We start from the raw sequence: 24,250 nt of genomic DNA on the forward strand, positions 1-24,250 counted from the left end.
AAAATCATCAATGTCTAACACACCATTAGAAGAAATGCAGCTGTCAGCTCACATTTGAGTCCATACATAAACACATACCAGGCGAGAGTGTGGTCATTCTGGGTTGCCATGAGCTATGACACCACAATTAGATGTGGGAAATGAGCAATAGTGGTTGCATAAATGGTGGAGTTATTTTTGTCATTGTTATTCTGTCTTTCATGTAGAAACACGTGTGCAATATCATATCCGTACATTTGGGTTTGTGCCAAGTCAAGGTTTTCATTCATCTGGCTAATGGACCACATCAGTGTCTGTCATTTTACTGGCTGTCCTGGGAGCAAAACACTATGGGGATATGTGTCACTCCTTCTAGGGAAGTTCTTTTGCTTTTCCAAAGAGAGGTTAATGGTCAGGTTTAGGTGCAGCGTAGAAGCCAGGCAGCTGGTTGAGGTAACACCAGCAGACGTGATACCAGGTCTCAGGCTGTTTTCAATTTTCAACTCTGTGCCATTTGGTTCTACCTGGGAGAAATTGTTTTATTTTACCGGATTATACCTTATGTGTTGTGCTTAATGCCCATGAGACAGTGGCTCCACTGGAATGCTGTCAGCTCCCAGACCTGATAATCAGAACCAGATTCTGCAACCCTGGAGCATGTGCAATACACTAACCAATACAGCCAACGTCTGGAAAATTCACTCCTTTTTTTCCCCCCTGTGTGTGACCCAGTGTCAGAAATGCAGATCCAAATTTGATTAGCCGTGCGGTAGATTTTCCTCTGCGTTTTTATGGCACTGCACCTCAAACGCAGACAAATTAGACTCCAGACCCAAGTGTGATTAGATTTGGTTGCAGGGATCTCAGAGGGAAGAAAGGTCTGTTGTTGATTTAATGTCAAATGGGGCTGAAGTGAACTGTCTGTTAAAAAAAGAGCATAGTTTGAAATCTCTAGCTCATAGTGAGATGAAATGGAAACATTTGTAAAAGAACAAAATTACATGTGCAGCAATGCAGAAACCCCATTACTGCCCCCAGAGTAACACTTATTATTGCAGGAGGTAGATTTAATATACTCTCTGATCATAAAGAGACACAACAACACACTTTAAAGTTCATCCACGCCTGTTGTAAGGAAAGGATATCTTTCATTTCATTTCAGTTTGCTTTTAATATAGGTATTTACTTAAGGGAGACATTTATCTGTCCATCTTTATATGTGAAGACACTTTATTCACACATATTCAAAATAGTCAGGAGAGTTTACCCAGGCAAAATCAGAGGTAACTGGGAGGGACGAAAATGCTGAAATGTGGGCTATTGGTTATGTTAAATTACACCATAAATCCTAAAATACTAATTGACCCAGTCAACAATTGTTCATCATAGCAGCCAATTTGTACAGAGGTTTTTGGTTTTTTTTGTTACTGTGCAAAGTGGGAAAGAATGCGTCATTAGATGAGATTACTCACCATGATTTATTTTTCATCCTGCATTAATAAGCCTGACCACATCCCTTGAGGAGTTGTCATCTTTGATTATGCCGGAAAGCCCAGTGAGAGCCTTTACTAAATAAGTGCTAGTGCTAATGGAACAAAATGTATTCACACTGGCGAAAAGTCTAATCAAAATGACACACTGGGAATAGTTCAGATCAAGAGCTACTTGGTCTCATCAAGAAAGGCAGTGAAAGAGATTTGGTTATTACTTGCAGTAGTAGAAGTGCTTTTTCCTACCTGGACCTATTATGTTGTTGGTCCGAGCTGAGCTTAAGTGCAGTATTGATAATCACCTGACTTGGAAGAAGTTTTTCCTCTATTTTCCTTGAATACAAATGAAGCATTTTACATAAGTGGACAAAACAAGCAATTTCCAGACACCAACCTGGGTTCAGTCATGGACAATAGTGCTGCATAAATGAGATGATTTACTAGTGTGACCCTGGTGGGCAGGGGGAGAGGAGGTTGGATTTAATAGAAACAAGAAAGAGAGAGAGGGGTTAAACGCTATGGATTTAGACGAGCTCCTGCTCCATCTGATCTGAACCACTGTGTGCACTTTAATAAGCACTTTCATTTATATTAAAGATGCAAATGTAGCCTTTACAAAGAGATTGATATGCATAGAGGAAACTCTGCGAATGTGTGTGTATGTCTTTGTGTGACTTTATCAGGGTTCTTTGTTCATTAGCCCAGTGTAATTGTGTTAGCAGTGTTGTATGCAGGATAGGAAGAAAATATCAGTGTGTAAAGGTCACATCAGAGGAGAGATGACATACAGATAGACGTGTGCATATGTGCACACACGCACGCATGCACGCACACACACACACACACAACACACACACACACACCCATCTCAATCTTAGATGCATATGAACATCGTTTTTGGCTGTGTGCTTGGATGCTAACTCCTAGCTTGTGCTATGTGTATGTCCTTATATGATTGTGTGTGAAGGTCTGTGTAGGCATGTGAGTGTCTGATTCAAGTGCCAGTATTTAATCAGCTATGGTATCACTCCTCTGTAAGCTTCAGCATCTACATTGTAGTCAGCAGAAAGAGCAGGTACATTACCTACTTCACGGTCCTCGGGTGTGCATGCGTGCAGAATGTGGACTGGATCGTATGAGTGGCTGTTTGTTCCTGTAAGCAAAGCTGTTGCAGATAGATCAATATTACTCTTCTCAGGAAGGTTGTTTTACAAATTGGGGAATGGATAGTATTTCTAGTTGTGACTAAATGTTAAAATATCTTAAGAGGTGCCACCTTGTTAATGTTTGGACTGCGAACATGGAAACATTCAGTTTTCAAAACAAGCTGCTAAAGCATATTTAACTGCTGGAGATGTACATCACATTTTTTATCCATACTTCAAAACCTCTGTCTCCAGTCATCTAAATAAATTAAATAATTATATAATAATCAAGATAGAGCTTTATTGCCAGCTCCACTCAGTCTCATGCAGAGCAGATGCTGGCAAATCAGTGTTTATATCTTCACCTTCCTAATGGCAGCCTCAGTTTATAGCCAGCATTACATCACTGCAGTGGCTATAAAACCAGTTTTATTGCAGGTCGAGCATAAAGTCTCACAGCAAAAAAACATGGTAGTATTCCTCTTGCCTCTAGATATAAAATGGCAATCTGCACTTAGTTTCCCATCTGTCTCCCCACAGAAATATCAGCAGCAATGCAGTAGCAGAGAAGTCTGTCTTCTGGTTTGTCCTTGTCACTATTGTCCTCCAGTTTTGGGGTGTTCTCTCCTATACATGTACAGCCAAACATACTGTTTATGGAAAACAAAAATCTGCAGAGGCTCCTTTTTTGTTTTCTTTCCCTCCCTCACTCCATCCCTAATATCCATAATTGCTCCCTCCAAAATAGCTGTTCTGCGGTCGGGAGCCTGTTCTGATTATACACGCCAAATTCTTTGATAAAGAACAGTGTTTCAAGACCTATACAACACTTACACTGCTTCTAAATGATTTTAGCTGCAGGGACCCCACTTTGGAGACTATGGTTCATTGCATGGCAATGATCCAACTGGAGTATTAATTCTCTGATAAAACATTTGTTAGTTCAGACAAATACTTTTCCCTGTATACCATAGCACTGTTTCTTGCAATAAAAATACTTTCTTGACAAGTTCTCTGACGTTACGTTCCTAGGTGGAATAGGAAAGACTCATTCCAAGAAAACATATAGTATAACATAGTATATTGTGTCTCTGGTGTTGAAAAGTTGTATCTCTGATTTCAGTGTGTTTGTGACCTTGTTAATTAGACCAAATGGTCTTTGACAGGTGCTATTACATGCCACGGCCAAAATAGGCAACCAGCTCAGGAGGTCAGGTTTTCTGTCTCCTTCCTTATCAGTAAAAGTTTGAGGCACATCTGAAACTTATGACGAGCTCTTCCTTTTCCCCTTAATTTATACCTCGGAATTATTCCACTCTTGACATCTAACTTTGTGCTGTGTAATCAACAAATTTAATACTAAAATTAATTTGCCATCAGCAGGAGGGTCCCCCTACATGAGCCCGGTCCTGCTCAAGGTTTCTTCCTGTTAAAGGGGAGTTTTTCCTTGCCACTCTTGCTTGTTGGGGGTCAGGCGCTGGGATTCTCTAAAGCGCCTAGAGACAATTTTGATTGTAACAGATGCTATATGAATAATGATTGATTGATTGCAGCATGCACGAGTAATAATAGCACAACACAGCCACAGCACACAAATGAGTGTTGGGATCCGTTAATGTCAGTTGTTTAAATTTAAGAAAAAATTGAATGATAATCAAAATGAAACAAAACTTAGATATATTCCATGCAAATGGGTTGCTAACCTTTTTCATCAAAATATCTTTAACAGGAGAAATAGAATCAGAATTTGCACCCTTTACCTTTTTGTTCACAAGACACCAGGATACAGTCAAACAACGTGTACATTCATATATAACTGTGATGTAATTTACAAATAGTTGGAGAATCTTGTGACAGAGGACAGTGTATACTCATATAATAGACACAGTAGCTATTGTGATTGCTGCACATAAAAGGGAAAGACAAAACAAAGCCAAATAATTATGAGCGGGATGCATGGCACATGAACTAATCAGCTCTTTCTATTTTGCTGATTCATTAGAGCTACAAGCTCAATATTTACTCTCAATCTTGTAGAACCAAGTAAACGCAAGCTGGAAATAAATAAATAATCATTGGCAAAACACTCGTTAAACACAAGTTAATCACAATTAGCATAAACATCTTTAATCTGCATCATAAACGTAGTGGAAGAACTGGGCTTCAGCGTCCCCTATTGTGTGCAAAAACATGCAGCAGCTGTCAGTTTCATTTCATTTTTGTTTGAAGCATCCCTAAATTCCTCCACTCTGGAGAGCTTGGAAGACAGAAGAGGTGAGCTGAGTTGGTGACTCAGTCAAATTAAGGCTGTGGCATGTGGTTCTGTTCCATGTAGAATTTTTTCCAGTATTCCAGTACTCTGTATTAGTGAGTGATGACTGAGCTGCACCTGTCAGCTGAGACAGAAAAGGGAGTGCATTTTGGTGTTTCTGAGTGCAGATCTTAGTAGCAGTGTCTTAGAACAAAGCGGCTGAAGGGCGAAGCTTCTGGAGCAGTTCTTCAGACTGTACAATGCTGTAAAACACTTAAAACCTATTTGAGCAGGTGAAAATTGCCTAAGCATTATGCAAGACTGTTCTCTGTTGACAAAACCATATGTAAGCCAGATTTGATTTAATTTTAAGTTCCTTCAATTAAATAATATCTTGATATAAAGCAATGCAGTGTAAAGGAAAAGTCGTGCATATCAGAAAAGGTTGAAATATTTAATGTATTACTTATAAGTAGTAGCTAGTGGCCTGTTTGGCCATTGGCTGACATGCTGTATTTATCCTGAGGCATAGAAAGTATATTACATTTAGATCTGTTTATTGATTGTTCTATTTGATCTAGTTCCACTCCTCATCCTTTACTTACTTATCTCATCTTTGGCAAGCTGGACAGCACTGATGAACTTGCAGAGGAATTCCTGACTTCCTGTTTCACATAGATAGGGTGACCTAAGAAGTGCTTCAGTAAAACGAAACTCCTTTCAGCGTGTGAAAACTAATGTTTTTAATTATTTTTAAAATTAATCATGCAGTTTAATGGATTATTTTATACAGCCCTACTATTAACTACTACAGTCATTATTCTCAATAATACACAATTGAAAAGACTAATAGAAATCTTCTCATGTCACAATTAACAGTTGCCTTCGGAGATGTTTATCAAGGTATCTCATATCTCATAATAGGCATCCTCACATTAATTTGATGTTTTAAGGTAAAATTAAAGATGGGCCAACTGATGCAATAAATGCTCCTATCAGTGTGTTTGTTGTAGGAAAAATGCTGAGATTCTGATGACAACGATGTTAAACTAGAAATATCTGCTGCTTGCATTTCGTCTAGCACAGGTAACTGCTGATCAAGTGTAAACCTCATAGGCTTGAGTTTGTCAAAGGAAACTGATGCCAGGTTGATTGTTGACTCAATAAAAACAGTTTTTTCCCCCTTGTGTTGAAATGCTTTAACTTTTAAAACCCACACTGCAGTACAAAAGTGAAGTACTGATGCTGCTATGATCAGTTTTACCAGTGGTTTCCCAGTGTAGTAATCCAATCTTCAAAATTTTGTTCCATCTTGTTGATATACCGGTAGTCTTTAATACAAATAAACAGAGTTAACACAGCACTTGCTGAAATAATTCACATTTGCAATGGTTAAAATTATACAGTGTTAAAGTAAATGTTTAGTAATTATTAGACTAATTCCAAATGGTCAGTGTGGACCCTGGTTGTCGATTAGAGCTAATATATATATATAGGCCCTGAGCACCAGAGGAACAGAGGCCAGGGTCTACTGTACCAGACAAGACTCCAGGTGTAGGCTGTGTGGAATATAGTTCAGCAACTTGATCCAAAACCTATTAACTAAGCACTTCAACATAAATGTGATCAGGATAAAGCAATTCAATCAAAAAGCATTTCTTCTCTACATGTCAGTATCAGGCTTGACATCTCCATTTTTACTATTCAGACATCAGAAAAGGTGAAGCGACAATGCTGCAGAAATAATCACTTTAAAATGTCACTCAGTATAATATGTGTCTGTTCTAGCATATACGGCCTATTTTCTTCTGTCAATCAGTTGGACAAGTACATAGGCCATGCATCTGTTTAATGTCAGCTATTTCTGTGTGTGTTAATGCTGTGAAGTCACTGTGATACTATGTAAAACTGTATGTGTCTTAGATGGTTACAAAAGATGTTTTTGTCCTGGTGAGACAGACAACAGCATCGTCATCTGGGACACTGTAATCATGGCTCGGCTACAGATGAAAGACACTATTGACAAGAAACTGAGGGAGAGGAATGCAATGAAAGGGAAGGAGAAACAGAGGCAGAGAAGAAAAGTTCACTGTTACGCGAGTTTTTGCATTGTGCTCTACATTTAGACCTTAAAAGAACAAATTCATGACAATAAAACTTAACTGTGCAAAGTTACTTTACTACAATGCTAATATGTCACTGTTGACCACAATGATGTACAGTGAGAAGATGCAAAAAAAAATCACTTTATTTAATCTACATTGTCTGAATTCAAATTTGACCCATTTTTGATGGATTTCTTAAAATGAAAAATATAAGTGATTGAATTTACATCTGCTTTTCCCTTTTGTTTTTAGGGATGGTGGTGGACGAGGCTGAGGACCAGGGAATGAGGTTATAAAATAACGGGAGAAAGAAGGAAACAGTGCAGAGGAAACCCAAGTGCTCTAAGACACTCCAGTTATATCATCAGACCTCGTGGGTCCTATAAGGCACTGACTGATCCGAAAGGATTGTGTAGCAAGAAAACACCCTGTCACACTTGCTCCGCCTTCACTACCATGGCTTTATACCATATCCCAGTCTGCATTATTGCCCTTCTCCTCCTCTTCATCTCCATGGCCTCCACTTCTTTGCCCCCCACCTCCTCCTCTTCCCTCCTCTTCTTCTCTCCCCCAGAAGGTGGCCTCACACATTTGGTGGTCAACAACAAAACAGGCGAAGTCTACCTTGGTGCTGTGAACTGGATCTATAAGCTCTCAAGTAACCTCACCAAGCTACGCAGCCACGTCACTGGTCCCGTTACTGACAATCCCCGTTGTTACCCTCCACCTGGTGTTCAGTCCTGCCCCCATGAATTGGTGCAGACCTCTAATGTCAATAAACTTTTGCTACTTGATGCTGCCCACAATCGCTTAATTGCCTGTGGAAGTACCTCCCAGGGAATATGCCAGTTCCTGCGTCTAGATGATTTGTTCAAGCTTGGCGAGCCCCACCACCGTAAGGAGCATTATCTATCCAGTGTTGCTGAAGCAGGGACCATGTCTGGTGTTGTGATCTCCCCAGATGTTTTTGGTGGCGGTGGAAAACTTTTTGTTGGTACCCCCATCGACGGGAAATCTGAATACTTTCCAACATTGTCCAGCCGCAAGTTGATGTCCAATGAGGAAAATGCTGACATGTTCAGCTTTGTCTATCAGGATGAATTTGTTTCCTCACAGCTTAAAATTCCCTCTGACACACTTTCCAAGTTCCCGGCATTTGATATCTACTACATATATGGCTTCAACAGCGAGCAATTTGTGTATTATCTTACTTTACAGCTTGATACCCAACTTACATCACCAGATGCGAGCAGTGAGCAGTTTTTCACATCTAAAATCGTCCGCCTTTGTGTTGATGATCCCAAGTTTTACTCCTACGTTGAGTTTCCAATTGGCTGCACCAAAGATGGAGTGGAGTATCGTTTGGTTCAGGATGCTTATTTGGCTCGACCAGGAATTCGTTTGGCACGCTCACTCGGTATTCAAGAGCATGAAGAGGTTCTGTTCACTGTATTTGCACAAGGTCAAAAGAACAGAGCCAAGCCACCCAAGGAGTCAGCATTGTGTCTGTTTACAATGAAACGGATAAAGGAGAAGATAAAAGAGAGGATACAGTCATGCTACAGAGGAGAGGGGAAACTGTCCCTGCCCTGGCTGCTAAATAAGGAGCTGGCCTGCATCAATTCAGTGAGTATTTCAGACTATAATGTACCTAAACTGTGATGTTCTCTACTGGTTAGCAAACAAAAAACATGAAAAGCATGCAAAGATTATACAATCCAACATTTATCCTTGAAGGATTTTAAGTTCTGATACATGTGGACTATATTGTATAAGACCCACATCCCTTTTTTTTTAAATTTGAAAAAAGTGGTAGTTTTTTTTTGTGGAGAAGTAAAGAAGTTTGTTTGATATTTAAATTAGCCTTTGGACATAGGGAAGACATTTCTCAAATTTAGATTCAAATGGTTTGAATAATGGCTATATACTCTGAAAGAACAGAAAAATAAGTGGATCCTCCCACTGCAACAAACTTCTCGCGTACTTTTCATAATTTTGGCATTACAATGTTTTGCAGCAGATGCCTTCCTCTGTTTGGGCTACCCTATTTTACTAATTATTACTTATTTGCACGTCTTTTATGTGTTTTACAAGATGTGTTATTCATTTTTTTGGAATTCATTAATCCCCTTGGCCAAAATCCATAGCTGTACAACCTCGCACCAGTTGAAAATCTGAAAAGACAACATTTCAACATCTTAAACCCTAAAGTCCCTGGCTCAGCATGCACATTTCTCAACAAATTCCTGTGGAATATGTATTGATCATAAGTGAATTCATTACACAGCACTAAACATTTATAATGACTGTCAAAGACAATGGCAGCCTGACAGGTCACCAAAATGTATAGCTGCTGTGGTCAAAAATCCTTTGCTAAAATAATGCCTCCATGTGATTGAATAACTGCTCAAGTTTCCCCCACAGTCCAACATCATGAATGTGGCCACAAAATGTAGTTAAATAAATATGATGCCTTTAAGAGGGGGAGATTTATTTAGCATAAAACTACTTGACTACATAATTATATGGTTAATGTATTAGACCAGCAAGAGAGCACGTTGTGTTTATTTGAGTTTTCAAAAGCTTCCAACCTCCAAATTGCTGTTTTTCTAACCCCATGTAGAAACACATTTTATTGGCAGCCCATGTTAAATCCACAAAGACACAGTCTAATAAAATAGATTCAACAGAATACATTAGATCAAAATGGACTAAATCAATTTACTGATTTATTATTTCCCTTTTGCGGTAATTTACTGTTGTCAGTGTGATTTTGCCATCGGCTGACGTTACACATTCGGTATGAAGACAGGAAATCGGTTTCAAAGCTAGTCCCTGTTGTTTTCAGAAATTCCTCCAGCTGTCGACAAGCTATGGTTTGTCTTTTTATTTTGCTATAGATGAGGGGGTTTAAGGGTGTCTGGGAGATATTTATGTGAGTCGTACCCACATGTCACACACGTACACACATTCTCATGAATAATTCACCTGGTCTCACCTTCTGTTATTCAGTCAGTGCTCCATAACAACCTGCCATAAATCTCCTACTGCAATACACCTAACTGTCTTCATGCACTCTCTCCAACCTCTCCTCTTGCTCAATAATTTGCATATTAATTTCACTTTGTTCACCCCATGGTCGCTCTTTCCTTTCTTTTATATTCAGTTTTCTTGATTTGCTATGCTCTTTTCACTCAGCTTTCCTTGATTCGTTTTCTTTGTCTACAAATTTTAAACTTTCACCTATTTCATTTTTAACAGCTAGCTTTCTTTGGTCCTCTTTCTCACAGAAGGCTTTAGTCTCCTTTGGCCATCGCTCTCTGCCCTCTCCTTGACTCACCACTGACTGATGAGGTATAGAATGACTTAGTGTGTAAAGCCAGTGGCTGGATGTGATCTGAAAATTCAATGTGGGGAGAACAGAATTCATGGTAAGAAGCAGGAGCAGGGTGATAAACAATGGAGCAGCGCTATAGAAGGAAGGGTGAATGGCCAGGGTTGAAGACAGAAAGTAATAGAGGGAGAAATAAGGAGGTAGAGCACAAGGGCAGACAGATGTAAAGTTATTGGGATGTGGCATGAGGAAAAACTGAGAGAGAAGTAAAAGCAGAAATAAAGCCACTGGGGATGAAAGGGAAAGAAGTCAATTTCTGGGGTGACTGAGACTGAAACTGGAGATATTGACAGCGGTACACGACTTTGGTGATATTAAGTATTTGACATACTGACTGGGCAGGTCTTAAATGTCCGAAACTATAATTGTCTGATCATGCTCTCATAATTATGGGACTGAGCTGGACTTGTGCACTCTTAAGTGTTTGTCTATCTAATTAATTATGCTTCTTATAATGAAGTCATATTTAGTTAGTTCAACAAGTGTAAGTGCTACAAGCACAGTATATTTTCTAAGCCATGGCACAGTTGGAGCTGTGCTTCTGCAGAGTACCAGGATGCTATTTATTGCTACTGTTGGATGGTTAGATTTGGATCGCAAAGGACATAAGAGACACAGACAATATATTTTTTTCAATAACATAATAATATTCAACGCATTTTGTAATGATTGCTGATTTTTTTTTCGAAGATCATGCAAGACATTATGTTTTTTGCTGCTGCATGGCTGTGTAAAAAAACAAACAATATATGTGCATATTATTATGCTAATGAGAATAGTTACATGATTGTCCTTTATGGCCATCTGTCGTTCTGCGTGAAATCGATCAAGGTCATGTCAGCAGATCTCTCTCTGGGACGTCACTTTGACAAATTCATCAATTCCTGTTACATTCACGTTTGGTTTATTCTGATGATGGGGTCTTGTGGCATTATGTCAAAATCGTCTTCCATTCAAGAGACAAGGTCAGGCCAACACTAACCCTATTCGAAGGCTATCAGAAGTCAGGATGGAGGACAGTTCATCCCTTTACCTTTGGCACAAATTATTACAAAACTCCTACATTCCAGCAAATTATCATTAACTTCTTGTATCTATTATAGCTTCTTAAAGGACGAACTTTATAGTCACAGTTCCACGCTGTATCCAGAATTGACTTGAAAGCAGTCCAAGTCCAATTTCAATTTTCCCGTAATGGCTTGAGAAGTATAATTCATCCAGTCCTTGAGTCACTACAAAGTCAAGATTATATTAAAAACAAAAAGTCCCCCTATTTAATATATATGTATATACTGAGCTTTTATATATGCAATACACATCACTACAGTTATTAGTTTGCATGTGTCAATAAGAAATGGAAGAGGAAAGGATATTTTATTGTCATGATACACATACAGGACAGTATTTAGTCCAGATGGAGGGTAAATCCCTTAGTCATAGGGAAACCAGAGCACCCGCAGGAAACCTATACAGACACGGAGAGAGCAAACTAACCGAAAACAAACAAAAAACATATGGTGCAGTCACAACTGCAGTCCAAACAACTAGATACAATAAAATTACATGAAATTATTTATCCATAGCATTTTACACGGCAGAGGACCACTGCAACATGACCACTTTCAAAAATGTTGTTGACTTAATAATCAGTTTATTCTACTGAGTACATTCTTCCATATAAATGAATATAAAAATATTTATAAATAACTATAACCCTAGATGCAAATTTCATCTCGTTTTTAGATGACAGGGTTTGAGACATCTTTGGTGGCCTTGGGTACTGTCAAACTTGGGGTAATTGTCGGTTATTTGCGCAGCGTATAAATCAATTCTAACTTAGCTGAAAAATGATCCATATTAATGCCTTAATGCCTGTTTAGCCAGTAGGTTTTCACAAAATCTAGCTAAGCAAATGATAAAATGTGCATGACTATTATCTGTTTTTAAATCTTGACTGCGTGCTTGAAAATCTGGCTTTATCAGTGTCAAAGTTTTGTTTTCTTTCTCCTAAGACTACTTTTCAGTCTGAATCATTTTACATAAGGATTACAACACCGTTAGGCTGTTGTGTCTGTGAGCTAAATCTGAGTTCAGACAGTGACATTGTCATTTCGACACACTTTGACAGGCATGACTCAAACCCTCCCTGTGCATCTTTATGTCCACTTACGCCAGCCGTGGTCTCCTGGGAGGGAAACTGAGGGGTGGGTGACCTTTGATGTATGTGGGCTGCTGTCCAGCTCTACCAACTGAGGAATTCTACCACCTCAGCATGACTAATGAGTCTGACTCAGGCATAGGATGAAGATACCTTCATTGATAGGCCTACTTTGTTTTTCCCGTTCTCTTCATTCTGTGTTGCAAATTCTTTTTCTTGCCTCAAAAACATAAAGAAAACCCAAAACAAATCTGACCGAAAGACTCTTCTGTTCTCATTCCCTTCACCATGCTTTTCTGAAGTTAACTGTCTGCCATCCTTTCCCCATTTTTTTCTTCCCTTTCCCTATTTCTTTCTATAAGCCTAATTCTGTTTATTAATATTTATCAGTGTTCATAACTGCTGGCCAGGATTATAGTGAATATCTCTGACATTTTGCATTCTGTCTTCCAGGCAACTGATATCTGGCCCTCTGTGTTCTATCTCTTCTCTAACATCTTGTTTTATCTTCAGTCTCATTACTGGATGCTTGTTCTACACTTGATGGGTCAGCCGGGTCCCTCTAAAGCGTTACAATGGTCTTTTTTAATGCACTGATTGCATGAAAAAAAGGTTTATAAACCTTTTGTGTGTGTGTGTGTGTGTGTGTTTATTGAGTGCCAAAATTGGATGTTCTTGTTGGTTATGGAACAGGCTAAGCAAAATATTTTCAATAAACCTGAGTAGGGTTTTATTCTAATACAGAATTTTATTCTATTACAGAATATGGAACGATACACAATTAAATTACATTTTTGTTACCTAATTAAAAAATATTGTTCTAGAAGGAAATTCCAAAAATATAGTTTATTAAGTTAATCAACCATTCCTCAATATTTTTAACATTGGCAACAATTATACATTGGATTCTGTCTTATTGCAAGATCTGTGAGAGTTTTCTCTCAATGGCATCTTCCAAAAAATGAGAACTTTTATAGATGGCAGAAGCTGGAGGACAGTCAAACCTGGACAAAATCATATTCACCAATTCCTTCCCCTTCTCCTGAATACTGGAAATATACTGGATTTTTCTTGTCTGGCATCTCTGAACAATCCCTGTCTCACTTACTGTATATACTGTATATATATAATAAAAAATATATATATATATATAGTGAGACCTCTACTTACGAACGTCTCTACATGCGAAATTCTCAGGTTACGAAACGTCTCAACGGCAAAAATACGCTACCGGAGTGGAGTTTAGCGAACACAAACTTGCTTGTAGCTGCTCTGCCATTGGCTATCGCCTAGTATCTTCCTGTCATCCCATTGGCTAGGAAGAATCTGTACATGTTTGTGTGTATCCCAGCGTCTTCTTCGTTTCACTTTTATTTATTGTGGGTGTTCGTATATTTGTCCATTAGATGGCGGTGTAACCACAAGTGTTAATGTTCGTTGCTAGTAATGATGGCTAATGTAAGATTAGCCTGTAATAAAGTTCATTTTGTTCCTGGAGAAGCCTTGCACTGAATTTCTACATTCATTGTGCGGTAATCTAATTGTAACGTATTTGTTACATGTTTTAATGCATTTTTATGATTTATAAAAAAAATGATGTCCGAATATTTGGGGGTTTGGAACGGATTAGGGCATTTACATGGAAAACGCGTCTCTACTTACGTAATTTTCAGGTTACGAAGTAACTTCTGGAACCAATTAATTTCATAAGTAGAGGTCCCACTGTATATATGATATGTATAAGATTTTCAAAGGCAAACTGTATGCATGCTGTGAAGACAAAACAAGTACCACTTGTTGAGGATGTGGTTTGATACAGTTACCATAGTTGTAAAACATTTCACAGATTTCTTATGTTTCATCTTGTAGTCATTTTTAGCCTCTGGATGAATCATGTTGAGGTCACCCCACATTAAATTTCCTTATTTAAATGAATGAATCCTCAACGGGGCGAAATTCTTAGATTTGAAGGTGAAGCCCGAGGGTTAAATTTACTACACAACATTGTTCATTGTCAAGTCAGAAATTACGGAATGAATTTATTGCTGGCATATGTTCATGATAGTGTGTTTTGATTGCATGCGCCGTACGACCGAGGTATCATCTCACCTTTACTCGGGAAATTAATATCTCTGAGACTAAGGAAATGTTAACATCAGTTCCGCACCGTATTAGTATCATTTGAAGGTCAAATTGAAAAATGAGAGGCTTATATCCATCAATTGAAGGTGAATGCAGAAATACTGAAGTTGTGAAACTGTGGATCAAAATGAAAACCATTCTTCTTTCTATGATAGATATGCACGTACATTCATGTCAAACTGTAGTTTAGCTGGTTCAGAAGATTTTCCCAAACCTGTGCTAGACATCCAGGAGTTCAGAAACTGCTGAACTGTAGTATCTAATGAAGAGTGTAATTACGTATTAATATGCATTTAGACTTGAATTTATGCATGTGATTTTGCAAACACATGCTTTCGTTATATGGGTTTGGTCCTTAAATTATTCATCTATGTTTGAATGCAGGAGCTAAACACAGCAGTAAGGCGCTACTGTATTTCACAGACTTTGAATAAAAATGTTTGGAATAATTGGATTAAGGTGGTTTACTTCAGATTACACAGATTATAGTATGCTGCTCTCAGATGGACAGTAGGGTTTAAAGAGCATCATCTGCTTTGCCTCGCTTAGAAAGAGCTTTTTTGCTAATGCCATTGACTAAATGATTGCCTCAGTGTGGTAAAATTAGGCCAAATGTCGGAAAGTAGCAGACGTGTCATTACAGGTCAGAGAGGCCCGATCAACTCAAAGTCCACATGCACACACACACACACACACACACACGTACACATAGAAAACACATGCATTTTTGCAAAGTTAACATTTAAATCTTAAATTAAATTTGATATAGATGTAAATTACATATTTTGCAAACCTGCTTACAATATGAAAGTAGATACAGCATGAATCCATTATTTTCATGTCAAAAATAATGTAGAAACAGATGCAATAGAAATTGACTTATATTTTCTTTTATAATATTTTTTTGGAAATGGTGTTGACCAGAGAAGGAATACAACACAAGGGCTCATGGGTCATTTTTTTGTCTTTTGTATTTTGAGAAAAGTATTTTGGTGACTGATAATTAATTTTCTTACACTTTAAAATTTATTGAGGATGAGACCTTTATATATTTTATGCATGTGCTACCATACAGTAATAGTGTATCAGTCAATTAATTAAAGTTATATTGACTACAATATAACACATCATTTTCAAACTGTTACTTTTCATCCATCCATTCATCCTTTACCATCTCCCCCATTAACAGGGTCGTGGGGGGCTGGAGCCCATGCTATCTACCCTTGAGCCCAAGGCGGTGGGCACCCTGGCCAAACTTTACCAATTTAATATTAAATAATAATAATAATACATATTTCCAGGTTTTTATGTCATATCTAGATATGTTTTAGGATAAGATAAACTTTATTGATCCCACATCGGGGAAATTCACATGTTACAGTAGTAGCCAGTGGTATACAACACGAAAAGAAAAACTATTATGTTATGTACGTGACTATGTACATTATACATTATATACAGAGGGGAAATTATATACAGAAGGGAATGTATGAAGAAACTATACTATATGAAGAAAAATGAAAGTGCAAATAAGAATAGAATTGTGGCATTTACAGATTGCACAGTATGTTGCAAATATGTTGTAAATATGCATAGAAAAGAAAAACAAACCAAAAAAAATATTAGATTGCACAATGGCTTATCCGCAGATTCCGGAGGTAGTATGATTAAGTAGTGCAGAAAAGTAGTGTCATGCTGGCTAGAATTTGAAAGCAGAAAAGAAAAGTCAGGATGGTTAAACCAGCAGCAGGGAACCCCTGAGGAAGTCTGACTGATCTTTGGTGATCGACACCATGCAGATCCATCACCAATGCAAAAGCAGATGCTGAAGGCTATTTGTCCTTTTGCCAGCAAAAGTAAAATGAGAAGAGTCAAAGTGGTGAAAATTTTCAGATCTTCAGAATATCAGTCGGGAGGCACTATCTCACATGCAACTATGAAAGGAACTCTCATTACCATTATTTATTCATTTAAATATACTGACAGTTTTGTATAGCTTCAGTGTATAGTTGCTGTTGCGTGCACATATCGAAACACACGTCTCCAGTTTGAGTGTAAAATGCAGATGCTCATAGCTGTGATGCCTGTAAAGCAGACTGCTCTGCCAGATGTCTACACACACAAGTGTTTTTGTGTGTTCCATTGTCAAAACTACAAAGACACATTTTCTTCCCCTCATGAGCACAGATGCGCATTGATCAAGAATGGAATTTATGTGGATGCATGTAGTTATGTTTGTGTTAACAGGTCAAAGCTTCAAGTGTCTCAGTCTGTCAGACAGATGTTAGACACTCCCACCCCCCCCTCTCTCTCTCTCTCACACACACACACATACACACACAAACACAAACAAGCTTTCAAACAAGCGTGGTCATCGACACACATGCACAGTTGCTCATTAACAACCAATTAGAGAGCAGATATTGGCTCACAGGGGGAAACCAAAGGCCAACCAGTTCCTGTTTTCTGCATCCAATGCCAAGCAAATAGCTGGCTGGAAGCCAGAAGAGAGAAGGATGGAGAAAGAGGAGGAGAGAGAGAGAGAAAGAAAGAGACTGCATGTGTTCATTGCTGCTTCCTAAGTTTGGCAGTCTAGTCTCATCTCCTTTCGGTATTATTCAAAGAAGCATAGAAGCACGCACACGCACACACACACACACACAGACACACACACACAGTGACAGAGAGAGAGAGAGAGAGAGCATCATTTCATTCAATGCATTTTTCCTCTGCAAGTCTTGTTGTTCATTGCATCATCTAGTATGTCTCAGTAGTCTAACTTTCACTTCAGCATTATCTTTTTCACATGGGAATGAGGTAAAAGCTATATGCAAAACACACTGACACATACACACCGAAGGACAGAGAAAGAGAGGGAGAGAGAGGGAGCTTGTTCTCTGGGAATGGAGCAAAATGTTTGGATGAGGAGATGCTTGAGATATTTTTCTCTCTGGAGAGTGTGTAGGTAATTTTTTTTTGCTGCTCTCTTATACTGTACAGCATCCATCCATCCATCCATCCATCCATCCATCCATCCATCCATCCATCCATCCATCCATCCATCCATCCATCCATCCATCCATCCATCCATCTGTCTCTCAGTATCCCTTTTTTTCTCTAAAGCTCTATATCTCTTTCTGTCTCTTTATCTTTCTGCCTGTCTCTGTGGATCTCTCTCTAGATCTTTATCTTTCTATATTTCTATCTCTATAGATTTGTCTCTCCCTCTATCTACCTCTATTTGTTTTTTTCTATCTAGCCGTCTATCTTTCTCTCTCTCTCTCTATCCATCCATCTGTGTCCCTATCTATCTGTCTCTCTCTAGCTGTCTTTGTCTGTAAAGTTCATAGACTTGATGTAACTGGTGCTGTTACACTATGCTGACAAAAACAAATGTGTAAATGTTGGACTTTTCTAGTAATTTATTTAGTCAAGTTTTTGCATAATGCATATAATGGTAGAATTTATTTGCAACAAGAAATTCCACCAATTTAAGGATGGTAATTGGAAAACCAGGTGTTAAATTGCTTTGTTTCTTTTCATTTTCACAGACAACTTGATGATCCGAGGTTAACCCCTCTCTTTAAGCGATTTGTGTGTGTGTGTGTGTGTGTGTGTTTTATTTTAGTGGTCTGCACCATCTGCATGAAAGAGCTACAGGAGGTCAGCATATGGGACGTCCTTGTGTCACCCGCTGGAAATGTTTGTGTGGGTTTGTGTGGGTACGATAGGTTTAGCCTCCTGTACACATGCTATACTTTGTAAAAATATTAACATAGATTGAGGTTCACCAGGCCAAACGACACCACTTAACCTAAATATGCTCCAAAAAATCAAGCAATAGTCAATATCCACGTATTACATGTGCTTGCATTGGATCATGAGTCCTCATTATCTGGAGTATAAATCTGGGCCAATGGGCCTGTCCCTTACAAATCATCTATCAATGATCAGTTTGTTTATTTTATTTATACTGTATACTGATATAATACATTTTAGCCACATATTGTTAAATTGTATAGTCAGTGCAGCTTGATACTTATCTATTGATATTACACTTTAATGTGGAGAACTCTAGCAATTGGCTATAAGTTGCCATAAAGTCAGTGCCTTTTGCTCAAATGACAGAAACATTCATTAAGCTTTTAGTGCCGTGGTTCACTGAAATGACAAACTTGCATGTGCATCTTGAAGAGGCCGATAATTTTGCCCCTATTGATCATATTAAAAATAAATGCAGACTGTTGGAATGTACTTTTTCCCCATTCTTGTCACCAATTTGTAACATGTACTCAAGGACAAACTGCTGACAAACATCACTATGTTCTAAAGGATCATAACCCACTTTCCAAGCAGGAGCAGAAAGGTGGGTGCAATTTAGCATTGAACATTTTGACAAGGAGACCTTCTGATTTGCATCCATGAAGCCTTGTTGTTAGTGGTCAGACAGTCCTGCTTGCCAAGCCACAGCTCCCCCACAGCTATGGATTTTACTTTAGTCTATAAACTGCGGCTCCCTTCTAAGAGAGGAGATTTATCACAACGGGCCTGATGAACTGCAGAGTAACAAAAACTGAATGTAAATTAAACAAATCAACTGTTCCAACTATACAGTACTGGTGGCGGGAAGGCATCTCTTGAAAGAGCCAGTGTGATTAAGTAGGCCCACCATAGGAATTCCATGTGTACAAGGCACACAGCAGTTAACAGATGTCAGGTCCATGTGAGGTCACCGAGCGCACAAATGTGTCTCAATCTGAGCGGTTGACTCTATGGTAATGATTTAAGTCAGGCTAAACATAACAAAGCATTACTCCTCAGCATGTCGGCAGAAGGGCTGGAAATATGGTGATCTCAATTGAGCATGTGCAAACACCACACCTGGAATGCAGAATAGGCGCCATATCTAAATAAACTGTAACTGAATCACGTTAGTACAGGCTGCTGATAACGAACAATCTTTTGACAGGCTAGTGTGATTGAAATGTTTCAATGTGGACTTAGAAGATCACAGCACTGGATTTTAAGAGAACATTTATCACTTTAGATTCGGACTTACGATCTAGTGATAATATACAATAGACAAAAGGAGAAAATATGCTGGTCTAAAAAAAGGGATGTATATATTTTACCTGGATGAAAGAGAGAGTGAAAGCAGGGCACAACATGGAAGAATTGGAAGATCTGTAAGTAAAGTAGTTCTATGACAGAACACAAGCAAGGGTTATCTGTCATGTGTTATCTGTCGTGTCCTTTTTTTTCTTTACACACATACAGACGAACACACGCACACACTGTATAATGAAACATAACGCTCCCTGACCACCTTGCGAGGTGAAGCTTTGATTGACATCTTGTTTTGTAATTAACATGAAAAACTTGTCAAGTTGATTTATGTTGTGTGATAGGTTTCTGTCAGTTTTTCCAGCTGTGTTTCTTCCTGTGTATGATGTCTTAGGAACCATAAATTCTAAATGCGTGTCATGAAGAGAATAGCATATATTGTGAACATTTTCATCACTTGTGACTTCCGACTAATATCCAATAATTGGTGGAACAAATTCACTTCAACAACATCCATATTGCAGTCATATCATCTAGATAATTAAGATAATATTACAAATTGCCCATGTGGAGGAAGTGAATGCTCATGTTTTTGACACTAACTCATATGATGTTGACAATTTCTGCTGCAATAAGAAGAACCTCCTGGCCCTTCCACAGCTATCAGATGTTTTTAATGATATGCTTGTTACACACATGCACACCCATGTATAAATCATGCATGACATATCAATATATCAAAGTTGCCATGTGCCTGTTCGAGACACTTTGATTATGATATGCTAATTCAACCTACAATTTGCTTGCTCTCATTTCCCTGTCATCTCCCCAGAGACCCATTTATGTCTTACAAACACACTGACAATCATGCTCCATTTGATTCACTTTGTATGTTGGCTCATCTCGCATTATGAATTGCATTTACTGAATTTTGGGGAAACAGCTGTTGAACCATACTGTTCTGTAGTGGTAAGGGTTCATGTAAAATCAGATAGATGTAGAAAGAAGAGTCCTGCATGGGTCCAATTTTTGAGAGCTGGACCCCCGCTTGCTCAATAATACCAAAAGCCTTGACCCCACACACCCATGTATGCATGATCAGTCACTGCGGTAGTGTGTTTCCTTTTGATTTGGACATTGTAAAGACAATGCTATATGAACGTATATTTCAAAAATCTAACCAGAGCCTAAAAAAGCATACATTGGCTTTCAAAATAAAGAATTCAAACGCTTGATAAAAGTAATATATACAGTAGGATTGAATACTGCATTTTTCACTTTTATTTTGAAGAAAAAAAAAATCAACCTCATTCTGCCCACATACAGATCATACTTACCCATAATAATACATACCCCTGAATTTGCATAAAAGAAAGTTGTACACATTACTATAGATATCCATCTCACTGAGGGACTCTGCTGCACACTAGTTTAAAAGTCATTTTTAGCTTTCCTGAATGCCAGACATCACAGCATTACTTAAAAGTTGCATTTTTGAAACATTAGTAGTAGTTTTTTTTTATATTATAATTGTTTGTCAATCAATTAACACATAAGCCTCAATCTTTCCTTTCTGGTGATCATTTTCAAAATCATTGATTTTTCTGTTTTGTTTTTTTTTCTCCAAAACCTCAGCCGCTGCAGATAGATGATAATTTCTGCGGCCAGGACTTCAACCAGCCTTTAGGGGGAACCAGTGCCATAGAGGGCATCCCACTCTATGTGGACAAAGATGATGGTATGACCTCTGTGGCAGCCTACAACTATCGTGGACACACTGTGGCATTCACTGGCACCCGCAGTGGGCGTATGAGAAAGGTAGGCATTTTTTGACATGTTTGTGTGTTCTTGTTGCAGAGAGAGAGATAGAGAGAGAGAGAGAGAGAGAGAGAGAGAGAGAGAGTTTTAGTGGCTATTTAAAGTGGAAACGGATACAGTTCTGATCACTGTGTTTTATTTTTCTGCAGTATGCTACTATCTGTCTTAATGTGGGCTATATGAGCGTACACACAAAACACTGCAGACCCCTTACACATTTTCCCAGCTCTGGTGTTGCCCTGTAGTCCTTGTGTCTGACCCTTGGTCCATCTGTGTGCAGATACGTGGAGATTTGTGTTGCTGAGCGTATCCACCAATATGAATCGTTTTTTTCCCTCGACCTTGTTTGTCTTCCCATGCAGTTTGGATATGTAGAGAAAAGTGAAATGCAATGATTGTTAATGTCCTTGCTTAGATCAACAAAGATATTGCAGGGACATGTTGCTGTCTTTACAGTGTGGGGAGCATCAGATACGCAAACTCAGTCCTGATTACAGTCACAACTACGCTGATTCACAAGTCTTTTGTTTGTTGGAATCTGGTGAGTCTTTACTCCAATGCAAGAGGCAATAAGTTTCACTTTTCAATTATTTTTCTGAGAATACATAGGAACTTAAAGGTAAATATGAAATTCTTATGGGAGAAAACGCATAGTCTATGTGCTTTATTGGCTGTTCTACGGAGAAAAGTTCTGGTAGTTGTATCATAGCAACTGGACTGAGTTCCATGAAAACGTCTTACCTCTCATCCAAGAGGCTTCATCAGTTCTGACTGACTGTTGGGAAATTGGGGACATCACCTTTCACCTATTTACAATACAGTTTTGAATAACATCCCCGGGGGAGAATAGGCCATTCACACGTGGCCACTAACTAATCCCATTGTGTCAGGGAAGTTTCAACGACCTGCATAATGAGGGGTGAAGTAACCCACAACCAGGCTACTGAAGCTCCAAATGTGTTAATGACTCCTGAAGAGTATAAGTATCTGGAACTCCCCAAGAACTGATGAAGCCTCTTGGATAAGAAATGAAACGTCTTCATGGAACTCAAACAGTCCAGTTGCTATGATTCAACTACCACAATTACCATGACCTGGATGACTGAGAACAGTCACAGACAGATGGAGTGAATTGTGGTCTTGTACCAATGAATTGTAAGTCATTGCCAATTTATGTTTAAATGTATATCTTCAAGTGATCTTTGAATATATTTGTGCCATGTAAAAGAACTACATTTTTCCACATCATGACTGGGGGATAAAGAAAATGATTATAATTTTCCAATACTTTTGTTTTCCTGTTAACAGTGTATTAATGTTGTGAAACGGGAGGATAACTTTTGTTTCCCAGCCCCTTTGACTCTAACCAGACTCTTAACAGTTGGCTAATTTGTTGTCAGCTTATCGTTAAAGTTAAATGACAAATGTTTATACTTCCAGCTATTAATTTCTTCCATGTTGCTCAAGCAAGAGATTTATTGACCTCTCAAAATCCCATCCTCAGATGCTTAGCCAACTATTTTGTGCTGCTCAATTGTGTGTGCTTTGTATTACTATTTGCACAGATTTATTGACATATTGATTTTTTTTTCCCTTTACCATTTTCCTTTTGCGCACATTTAATTTTGGGATTGCTGAAAGTTGTCCATATGTAAAGTGTGTCAAAGGTTGTAAAGGTTGAGAAATACTGATAGCGTTGTAACCAACAAAACTTGCAGAACATCTTCTTAAGAATGCAACTTTTTTAATGCGCTAAAATAGGCTAGAAAGGCCTTTATTTTTTAAATGCATTAAAAGTTGTTCCTAATTAAATGTAAATTATGGAATGTGTATGTCCTGATGACCTTTTTGCATGTATTTGTAAGAAAGTTGCTGCATATAGGTCTGAACATTTGCCTACAAGTTAGAGGGAGGTTGATGCCTGTGAATCAAGCATAGACTTGTACACTGACTATGTGCATTACTGTTTTATTACTATCTTTATGTGGCATAATTTGCAGTAAGTTCTTGAAAGGACATCTACTTTTTAAACAAGTCTGGAGCAACATTCTACAAATGAATAGGTGGCTCAGGAAATTGTATGGGGATAGGGACTAGATCCCAAATCAATTACAAGACTCATTGTCTGCCCCCTTTTAATGAGACTATTTTCACTGTTTTAGCTATGCTTGAAGCACTGATACACACTTTTTGTTAAATGCATTTAGCTATACTCTAGGTATAGCAGGTCTCTATATCTTATGTAGGATGCAGAAAGATGGTAGACGCCGCCTCATGTAAGGTCTCACTAGCATAAACAGCATATGACAGTAAATATATTGTTGTTCTTTGATCAGCACTTTAAAGTGCAACAGAATTACCCCCCCACCCCTCCAACACAGTTTTCAATGCTTTAGGAAGTAAAGGTGATGTGTAGGTTGGGTAGCAATTGCTCATAACAGTACTATAGGCTAGTGTCTGTGCCTTTTGCTCTCCCACCTCTACCCCAAATCCGTTCAATCCCGTCATTTTGTCTTCTCTTTTGTCTACCTGGGAGAACAAGGTGTTCTTGCCACATCAGAGGAGATGAAAAGAAGCTCTCAGGAGCCTGAAGTATTTCCACATTTTAGAAACAAAAAAGAAGGGGAGAGATGAGAGGGAGAGTTCCTCTGAGCTTTCGGTGAGTGTGTGTGTGTCTGTTTGTGTGTGTGTCAGACGTGTGAAC

General features: G+C 38.5%; 1 protein-coding gene across 2 annotated transcripts in view; it reads left to right on the forward strand.

The window, feature by feature from the left end:
* Positions 1–24,250, forward strand: part of LOC101062161 (plexin-A1-like) — a 161,722-nt gene that overhangs the window by 13,448 nt on the left and 124,024 nt on the right. For both annotated transcript variants that reach the window (XM_029833920.1, XM_029833921.1), the window contains exons 2-3: positions 7,223–8,596; positions 21,364–21,546. In XM_029833920.1, coding sequence (XP_029689780.1) covers positions 7,427–8,596; positions 21,364–21,546 — 1,353 coding nt within the window. In that variant the 5' untranslated portion in view covers positions 7,223–7,426. The remainder of the gene's footprint in view (positions 1–7,222; positions 8,597–21,363; positions 21,547–24,250) is intronic.

The sequence above is a fragment of the Takifugu rubripes genome, chromosome 3 (assembly GCF_901000725.2).
Source record: "Takifugu rubripes chromosome 3, fTakRub1.2, whole genome shotgun sequence".
In the NCBI taxonomy this organism is placed as follows: domain Eukaryota; kingdom Metazoa; phylum Chordata; class Actinopteri; order Tetraodontiformes; family Tetraodontidae; genus Takifugu; species Takifugu rubripes.